The sequence below is a fragment of the Myxocyprinus asiaticus genome, chromosome 2 (genome assembly GCF_019703515.2).
Source record: "Myxocyprinus asiaticus isolate MX2 ecotype Aquarium Trade chromosome 2, UBuf_Myxa_2, whole genome shotgun sequence".
NCBI lineage: Eukaryota > Metazoa > Chordata > Actinopteri > Cypriniformes > Catostomidae > Myxocyprinus > Myxocyprinus asiaticus.
In genome coordinates, this window is record NC_059345.1 from 1,332,501 (window position 1) to 1,343,380 (window position 10,880).

Below are 10,880 nucleotides of genomic sequence, written 5' to 3' on the forward strand. Positions count from 1 at the left end.
AATCATTAGCTCTTAACCGATTATTCAGTTGTGCCCTGAATTAAAAGGTTGTATTAAATGTGCTTTCTAAGAATAAAGAGGACAAAATCATCTTTTAAAAATACCTCTAAATGACATTCACTGAATTAAAGGAAAAAAATACTTTTTATTAAGTTTAATTCAGTAAAGAAATTCACTGCAAAAAATCCTATTGTAATCAAATGCTTTTGTTTTGTTTTCCATTTAAAATTGTCTAAAAATCCTTAAAACAAGATACATTTACTTGAGAAGCAACATATAAGATATTTAGACGTGCTTTAAGAGAATGTATCTTAAATATAAGTGTATTTTGTATATAAGTGTATTTTTTCACTCGGTTATACTTCTGCGAGTGCAGTAAAGACAAAATATACTTACAGGTGCATCTCAATAAATTAGAATGTCGTGGAAAAGTTCATTTATTTCAGTAATTCAACTCAAATTGTGAAACTCGTGTATTAAATTAATTCAATGCACACAGACTGAAGTAGTTTAAGTCTTTGGTTCTTTTAATTGTGATGATTTTGGCTCACATTTAACAAAAACCCACCAATTCACTATCTCAGAAAATTAGAATACATCATAAGACCAATAAAAAAAACATTTTTAGTGAATTGTTGGCCTTCTGGAAAGTATGTTCATTTACTGTATATGTACTCAATACTTGGTAGGGGCTCCTTTTGCTTTAATTACTGCCTCAATTCGGCGTGGCATGGAGGTGATCAGTTTGTGGCACTGCCGAGGTGGGATGGAAGCCCAGGTTTCTTTGACAGTGGCCTTCAGCTCATCTGCATTTTTTGGTCTCTTTTTTCTCATTTTCCTCTTGACAATACCCCATAGATTCTCTATGGGGTTCAGGTCTGGTGAGTTTGCTGGCCAGTCAAGCACACCAACACCATGGTCATTTAACCAACTTTTGGTGCTTTTGGCAGTGTGGGCAGGTGCCAAATCCTGCTGGAAAATGAAATCAGCATCTTTAAAAAGCTGGTCAGCAGAAGGAAGCATGAAGTGCTCCAAAATTTCTTGGTAAACGGGTGCAGTGACTTTGGTTTTCAAAAAACACAATGGACCAACACCAGCAGATGACATTGCACCCCAAATCATCAGACTGTGGAAACTTAACACTGGACTTCAAGCAACTTGGGCTATGAGCTTCTCCACCCTTCCTCCAGACTCTAGGACCTTGGTTTCCAAATGAAATACAAAACTTGCTCTCATCTGAAAAGAGGACTTTGGACCACTGGGCAGCAGTCCAGTTCTTCTTCTCCTTAGCCAAGGTAAGACGCCTCTGACGTTGTCTGTGGTTCAGGAGTGGCTTAACAAGAGGAATACGACAACTGTAGCCAAATTCCTTGACACGTCTGTGTGTGGTGGCTCTTGATGCCTTGACCCCAGCCTCAGTCCATTCCTTGTGAAGTTCACCCAAATTCTTGAATCGATTTTGCTTGACAATCCTCATAAGGCTGCGGTTCTCTCGGTTGGTTGTGCATCTTTTTCTTCCACACTTTTTCCTTCCACTCAACTTTCTGTTAACATGCTTGGATACAGCACTCTGTGAACAGCCAGCTTCTTTGGCAATGAATGTTTGTGGCTTACCCTCCTTGTGAAGGGTGTCAATGATTGTCTTCTGGACAACTGTCAGATCAGCAGTCTTCCCCATGATTGTGTAGCCTAGTGAACCAAACTGAGAGACCATTTTGAAGGCTCAGGAAACCTTTGCAGGTGTTTTGAGTTGATTAGCCGATTGGCATGTCACCATATTCTAATTTTTTGAGATAGTGAATTGGTGGGTTTTTGTTAAATGTGAGCCAAAATCATCACAATTAAAAGAACCAAAGACTTAAACTACTTCAGTCTGTGTGCATTGAATTTATTTAATACACGAGTTTCACAATTTGAGTTGAATTACTGAAATAAATGAACTTTTCCACGACATTCTAATTTATTGAGATGCACCTGTATTCTCTAAAAGCAAGTCTGAATATCTGATATGCTGCTTCTCAGGTCAATGCATCTTTTTTAAAGGATTTTTAGATATTTTAAAATATTTGGATTTTTAATATATTGAATTATATTTTGTTGCTGTGTATAAAGGGGTGAAGACTACCCTCTCTCCCATTTCTGTTCACTTCAATCCATCTTTAACTTAAACAAATCTCTCTTATTAATAAAGCTGTGTATTGCCAATGTTCTTCATGATAATAAACACACAGTGACACATATATTATGATTCAATAAGTCTCGAGTCATCACGTTGTAATCTAGCTGCATTAAGCGTGTGCGCTCGAGGGATGAGCGTCCCGTGACAGAGTGTGCATCAGCCGGTGCAGTTTCAATCTCTCCCCCTTAGATCGGGACATTCACACAACTCATAGAAGAGGCGCTGACTGCACAGAGAAATGACCGTTTCCTTATTATTTTAACTTTAATAAAGATATAACGCATTAACTAGAACTGCATTAAAGATGGTGTTTCCTTTAAAGAGCTCCGGCTCCACTTATTCCTCAACGAGAGTGCTTCTGTATTCACTTATTTTGTATTTTTGCATTATAATTGGCTCATACTTTGTGATGTCCATCAGCTGAAGCTGTTTGGAAAGTTTCGAGTGCATCTGTGATCTGTGTAATTCTTCCTCTCCTCAGTCAGTCGTGAACTGCAGTGCTGCTCTCATGCGGCATCATTAGAGTTTCATTTGATCTCATGTTACGTTAAACAACTATTCAACAACGAAAATTGTCAACAATTTTTTGTTGTCGATAATGTCGACTAATCGTTTCAGCCCTATTCACTATACAAAGCACATTGTGGTCGACACAAACCACCTTTATCCTCGCTGCAAGTGAACCCGTATTTTTTTTGTAATTCTTTTGGCTTGTGTAGTTTTGTTGCTGGTATTTGAGGATGAGTTCAAGTCACACAACCTTTTCATGTTGATATCTGTCTATTCTAACGAGCTTCTACCAAGTGACGGATGAATGTGTGTCAAAATGCTAAGAGTTTTGAAGCATGACATTTTGGACATCAACAACAAAAGAAATGGGATGTGTTTTAAAAGTTGATTTTTCTATATATTTTGCTTTCCTAACATAATGATTATATGGTTATTTTCATTTTTTTAGTTGCATTTAGCATTGTTTATCCTGCTGTCCACGACTTTATTAGAACAAACCTGCAACTCATACCTGCATCACAATTCACCGCGCTAACATTTGACAAACAAATGCATCTTTTTGTCTTAAATTTCAACACTCTCTATCGTTTCATCACTTTGTGAATTGCTTTGCTTGAAAAGTATACTTTTTTAAAATCACACTTGCTTTGATATTTTGTTATCTAATGCAACTGAGTAAATTTAAGGTGTGATGTAGGTGTCCAGATATCTTTTGGGTGCCACTTTATGTATAACAGACAGAATGTAATAGGCCATGTGGATAAATGAACACAACCGAGCCAAATAAAGACTTCAGGAAACATCAGGAGTCTGTATCCGGATAAGCTTTAGATAAAATACTAATTTACACACCCACTTTGTGGTCAATTTCGGGCGTCATAGGATGCAAAAATAGAGTAGACAAAGTACGCAACGCCAACACACTCACTCACATCCAAAGTAAAGTGACTTTTTGATCACAAGCCAAACATTTGTTTGTAGGAAACCTCCAAAGTTAATTTCAAGAGCACATTCATTATGTTTCTCTGATAGCACTTTCATAGATAGTTCATTTACATCATCTACAAAAACTAATGTTTGCAAACATAGAAGATCTGTTGAGGGGTTCTGGATGGGGGGATAAGTAAGGTTCTTACTGGAAAAGGGATTTAGGGTTTAGTAGCGCAGCTTGGCAAAGGTTTAATGTGTGACCAAATGCTTATCGTTGCCGCTATGCCAAACGCAGTGGACCAAAATAATAGGGCATAGTGGAATGAAAAAAACAAAACATTCCTTTCAAGCACCGTCAAGGTCAACAATGTGTATAATTCAGCCAATAGATCAACAGCGTGGAACAGGATTCACGCCACAAACAAAAATACAAAAATCAGTTAGATGTAACTAAACGCATATATATATATATATATAGCTGCATGGCTATCAGTGGGCACGACTGATATGTGATGTGAAATACAGAGCAGAATGTTTCTAAAACAAGCCAAGACGAGGAAGAACTTGTTTTTAAGCGGTGTTAGGAGTCTCAACTATCCATTTTATATTAGTTTTACTATTTTAAAGGATTAGTTCACCTAAAAATGAAAATTCAGTCATTGTTTACTCACCCCTGTGTTGTTATAACCCTATATGACTTTCTTTCTTTTTCTGAACACAAAGGGAGAAATTGTGTAAAAATGTTGTGCTCAGTGATGTCATACAATGGCAGTTTATGGTGACCACCTCTTCAAGCTTCAAAAGAACACACAAGTATAATTCGGAAGTCTAATAAATTATTCCATGAGACTCATGATTGTTATGAAAGCATACGATAAGATTTGATGAGAAACAAACTGAAATCGAATGTATTATTTAGTGAAAATGTTCACTGACCGTTGATCTGCTGTGTTCATGATAGGGCACGAGAGCAACAGTTCACACAGCCCCCTTGTAACATTGGGACGTTCAAGCGAAAACTCATTTTGTTTATCTAAAAACAGTTCCTCCACAGCGATAGTGACAACAGAACACAACACAGCTGCACACAAAACAGAGAACAGAACTTACTAAACATGTCTGAAGAGTTTGTAGTCCAAGAATTTATGCATTTCTATGCTCAGCCTTATTTTATTTTTTTTGGACCGATGCCAGTTCACAGTGGACGGAGTTACCCTTGCAATACCAAAAATAGAAAGCAAACAATCTATATAATGTACCGTCACTCGTCACTGCTGGTTAGGACAAAAACTCTGATTACCACAGAAAATATACCTTTTATCATGTGTTGTTTCCCATCAGGTTAGGACACGGTGTGACTGTGGCTGCCTGTAGCTCCTCTATATTTCTGTTTGATTTCAGGAAATAAGGCTGGGCATAGAAATGCATCAATTCTTCCACTACAAACTCTTCAGACATGTTTAGTAAGTTCTGTTCTCTGTTTTGTGTGTAGCTGTGTTGTGTTCTGTTGTCAGTATCACTGTGGAGGACCTGTGTCTCACTTTAATCTCGATTTTTGCTTTTTGTAAAGAAAAGGAGGAAAGAGTCGAAATAAATTTTGTGGTAATCAACATTATGCCACAAATACAGTCGATTGAGCTTAACTTGTATCTTAAAATCTTAAAATCATGAAATGGACTCATATTTGTCTCTGTCTGCTGTCTTTAATGTCACAACTCAGGATAATCGCTAGTAGGTTTGAATACGTGTGCGTTCTTCGACAATCAGCACTGTCAGGATGTCATCTCAATATTAATCACTTCTTTGTGAGTCGCTTTGCATAAAAGTGTAAGTCGCTTTACCTCAGCACACTCAAAGTTTGGAGACGGTGGACAGCCATCTTCTCCGTTCTCCAGCAAAGCTCCGGTACTGTGGACGAAATGGCCGAGTCGATCCTTGACGGTCATCCGAAGACTTTCGTACTCCCCTTCCAACTCTTTGCCCATTTCCTCGACCTCACGGGTGATCAGGCACTCTAGAAGCTCCTTACACCGTCTCAGGGCCGAACGGACATGACCCACCTGCTCCGCTGTCGTCAGGGCCTCAGGGCAAAGGGCAAGGGTCACCAGGCGCTCACCTTCTGGGACATGATGGGAGAGGAAACTCTCTCGCTCTTTCTGTGGAGGGATGAAGAGCAGTGTTATTATTGGTAATGAAAACATTTTCGATGTGTAATTTCTGCGCCACCAAATGGAATTGCAAAACTGATGACTGTATTCAAACAGCTTTCTTGAACACTCTCTCCATCTACCATTGGTCGAACAAACAGATGGTCCCGCCCAAACTCACACCATTGGTGGATTCAATGTTCAGAACGCACAAGGAAATGTTTCGAAAGCCTTACAGTGTTAACACGGTTAGATGAAATCAACCTACAAATGGCTGACTATAGCTGACTCTGCATAAGTTAAGATATGAGAAATCATTTTAAAATGTAAACAATTACATGCTTAAACTGAAACGTAACTAAAACAAATTTTCATGATTCAAAAATTAACAAAAATAAAATAGAAAAGACCTTGTAACGAGGTTCTTAAGATTGGCAAGGAGGAGGTGGGAACCAGCTGAACAGTCAATGTAAAACTTTAATAACAAACTGAAAACAAACATAACATAAACTACCAAACGAACAACGACGCACACACACAGCTTCATGCATCTCTCTCTCTCTCTCCCCCGAACTGGTACCTCCGGCTCGTCCTTATCCCCCTCCCGGCTGATTAGGACGGTTCAGCACCGGGCGTGCGTCCTCATGGCCTGGCCACGCCCTCCTCCTCGTCACAGACCTCAAATTAACTTACGTTTTTGAGACACAGTATATTATTAAATTTGAAACATTAACAACCCACCTTTATTAAACATAAAAATGCCAGTAAAAAGCAAAAACACTAGACAACCCTTGAAATGTAACTGCATTAAACAATTTAAAGTATTAACTTTGGCAGGCCTAAAATACTACAATGAAATCTAAAATAAAAAAATAAGGCCACATTAACACTAATGTTGTTTTCTGTTTCCTAACGTCATCGTTTTATGGTTACGGTAATTTAGAGCGTTTTTGCTCTTTTTTCAGTATAGGCCACGTCCACGGATATGTTTCCGTTTGAAAACACATTGATTTTGCAGCCTGATCTCATGAATGCTGTATTACGCATCTGGCTGCAGTTTTCCAGTGAAATGTCCAGCGGGGGGCGCCAAAAGCAAGTGTAATGGTGTCGTAATCAGACAAGGTTTTTAAGGTGAATTTTAGATGGAGGTTTTAATGAGTAAAATGTACTTTCCTAACCTAAAACCTAACCAATACTGTTCTAAAAGCAAATGAGAGGTAAACAAAACAGACGTTACCCTAAACCAACACCTAAACCTAACCGATAGTGTGGAAAAATCAAATGTGACATGAAAAGCGAAGCAACCAGTAATAGTGTGAAAAACAAGTGTTTATAAAGTCATAATTAGCCGCGATTTGTGTATAAGAACGCACAGTTGTTGTAGCACCGTTAATTTCACCAGGAAACTGCGGTGAAACGTAGAACGCAGCACGTAAAACTCAGTTTGCAAAAATTTTGTTATAGTAACGTTCATTCTAGAAACTAGTTTGCGGATTTTGATTTGTCTGCACCTCTCATCCACACTGGAACGGTGCTTTCCTCAACGAAATCTGAGAATTTAGAAAACGCACTCCATCACCGCATACTTTGGAAAACGATGTTTGGATGTGGCCGTAAACACAAATGACAACTAAACTAAATTAAAAGGACATATTGAAAATAATAGTAGCAAATATATTGCAAAACCTGAATTAAAATTCAAAACCCTGCGATGAGGAGAGAAAGGCTGTAATTAGTTATTACAGGAACATTTTTCCCTTTAGAGGAAGATTAGTCATTTTGACGACCCACTCAATGGTTATGGTTAATGCATTTCAAACTGCGTTGTGTTCCCTTTGTTCCCACATGCGAACCTGTATTTAGCGCATCATCCTTCTGAGGGTATTTAAAGTGTCTGACGCACAAATGCATTTGATGTATCAATTATGCATTGCGTGTTACGCCACCTTCTTAGATATTCATCATCTTAATTTCCTCTGTACATAAATAACATAAGACAAACATGAACAGCTCATGACTATATAGAGTTAAGTGAATAAATGCTGGAAGACAAACCGCGGCTGTGTCTCAAAACTTAGTGCACTGCATACCTAGACAGCATATTTTGGGCACCTTTATGACAGTCAAAGGTGCTCTTTGGGACAGTCACTTTTAGCACAGTGGGGTTTCTAGAAAGAAAAGTCTCATTAAAACATTTTTCACACTCTCACTAGTTGATTTAATTAGTCTACTAACAATGTCCAACAGTGTGTGTTCATGCATCACAGGAGATTTATGTCATTTTTGTGTCATATTCAGCACATCTCAAATTCTGTTTTGGGTTTAATAGAATTATGTGATGGAAATTACATTTTTAAAATTTTTTCAAATAAAATGACCGACTTCTTTGTCTATAGCTAAGGATCATTTCATATCCAGGGCCGTAGCAAGGTATTCTGGGCTACCTGAATGTATATAGCTCTGGGCCCCTTTCCTATTAAAAAATACAGTTTAGAATTTGATGTGGGCCCCCCCTGGACCTGTGGGCCATGCTCATATGTAATGCATCCTAAATACACACAATTAAATCACATTTGCATAATTGCAGCGTGATTGAAATGATGCCCAAATGAATAGAAAAATTTAGAGGAATCAATTTTAAACAATAAATATTGCAATTTGTTCATTCTTTGTGTAGATTGTTAACATGTAATAATTCATATTTTTTAAATGGATTTTCATAGTTTACAATTGACAGTCTGGGTCAAATCTACATTTATGCATTTGGCAGATGCTTTTATCCAAAGTCACTTACGGTGCACTTATTACAGGAACAATCCCCCTGGAGAAACCTGGAGTTAAGTGTCTTGCTCAAGGACACAATGGTGGTGGCTGTGGGGATTGAACCAACAACCTTTTGCATACCAGTTCAGTGGTTTAGTCCACTATGCCAGCACCACTCCAAAAGCTATGCAAATTAAGTCCATATATATACTTTTATATAAATTACTATTATTATTTTTAATTTCGTTGTACCCTATATACTTTAATAAGGGATGTTGTAATATAACATCAATAATAAAATACAACAGGTGTACAGCACTGCTGAATATACTGTAGGCACCTCACTGCAGTTCTCCATATATGATCATATACTCACGTAAAGCTCGAGCAGACGCGTGCAGTCGCGGTGCAGTAGACGGGCGAGCGCCGCCGCTGATCTCCCCGGGACGGACGCGTCTAACTCCGCTGTTCTGTCCATAGAGACACGGTTCCGTTATTCCGGTGACACACAGCGGGTGACGCGCGTGATCGAGCTTTATAATGACTCGCGCCCGGAGAGAGCTCGCGTTTGGCTCCAGTCTCCAGTAGTTCACCGTGAAAACCGGAGGGCGTGTTGACGTCACCACAGCCGCCTGTTCCGAGAAATTAAAAGCACCGGGACGCGCGCCAAATTAGAAATAATTACAAACAACAACAACAACCGCCTCATCATTGTGTATTACTGTATATCAACATGACAACAGCATTGCTCATTATTTCACGATACATAAGAAACCTATTACAATGAATTAAAAATAAAACAGCAATAATCATAATCATTATTATTATCTGCGTGCAATAGACACTTTTGTTCACATTATATTTATAGATTTGAGCATATACAGCTACACATTCAAGTTATGTTACATACAGTTTATAAAAACAGACATTTCTGTAGATTTTTAAATATATGTGGCATGTGTTTCAAGTATATGACTTTTTTCAGTCAAATACATATATGAACATATTTCATCTAGATGTGTTTTGCACATATTGCCATCAGATTTCTGTATTGGGAGCAATTAGTTTTATAATTTGTATAATTTATGTTGTAATTTACACTCAGTCTGGACACATCTACTCTTTCTTTATTATCACTATTTTCCACATTTTAATAGTAAAGTCATCAAAACTATGAAATAACACAAACTTTGTGGTGGAAATACTATTAAATTACTAAAAAAATACGTTATGTTATATTATATTATATTTTGTTATATTATATTATGTTATATTATGTTGTATTATTTTATATTTTGTTATATTATATTATACTACATTATATTTATTATACTATATTATATTATATTTATTATATTATATTATATTATATTATATTATATTTTGTTATGTTATATTATACTATATTATATCATATTATATTTTGTTATATTATATTATATTATTTTATATTATATTATATTATACTATATTTTATTATGTTATGTTATATTATATTATATTATATTATATTATATTATGTTATATTATATTATATTATATTATACTATATTTTATTATATTATGTTATATTATATTATATTATATTATATTATATTATATTATTTTATTTTATTTTATATTATATTATATTATATTATATTATATTATATTATGTTATATTATATTATATTATATTATACTATATTTTATTATATTATGTTATATTATATTATATTATATTATATTATTTTATTTTATATTATATTATATTATATTATATTATACTATATTTTATTATATTATGTTATATTATATTATATTATATTATTTTATTTTATATTATATTATATTATATTATACTATATTTTATTATATTATGTTATGTTATATTATATTATATTATATTATGTTATATTATATTATATTATATTATATTATATTATACTATATTTTATTATATTATGTTATATTATATTATATTATATTATATTATTTTATTTTATTTTATATTATATTATATTATATTATATTATATTATGTTATATTATATTATACTATATTTTATTATATTATGTTATATTATATTATATTATATTATTTTATTTTATATTATATTATATTATATTATATTATATTATACTATATTTTATTATATTATGTTATATTATATTATATTATATTATATTATTTTATTTTATATTATATTATATTATATTATATTATACTATATTTTATTATATTATATTATATTATATTATATTATGTTATATTATATTATATTATATTATATTATATTATACTATATTTTATTATATTATGTTATATTATATTATATTATATTATATTATATTATTTTATTTTATTTTATA

General features: G+C 34.4%; 1 protein-coding gene across 1 annotated transcript in view; it reads right to left on the reverse strand.

Annotated features, from left to right (window-relative positions):
• The window catches only part of LOC127410878 (ciliary neurotrophic factor-like), a 15,816-nt gene extending 6,703 nt beyond the window's left edge, over positions 1–9,113 (reverse strand). The window contains exons 1-2 of the mRNA XM_051646105.1: positions 8,906–9,113; positions 5,461–5,775 (exon numbers count right to left, since the gene is read on the reverse strand). Coding sequence (XP_051502065.1) covers positions 5,461–5,775; positions 8,906–9,007 — 417 coding nt within the window. The 5' untranslated portion in view covers positions 9,008–9,113. The remainder of the gene's footprint in view (positions 1–5,460; positions 5,776–8,905) is intronic.
• Between the last annotated feature and the right edge of the window lie 1,767 nt (positions 9,114–10,880).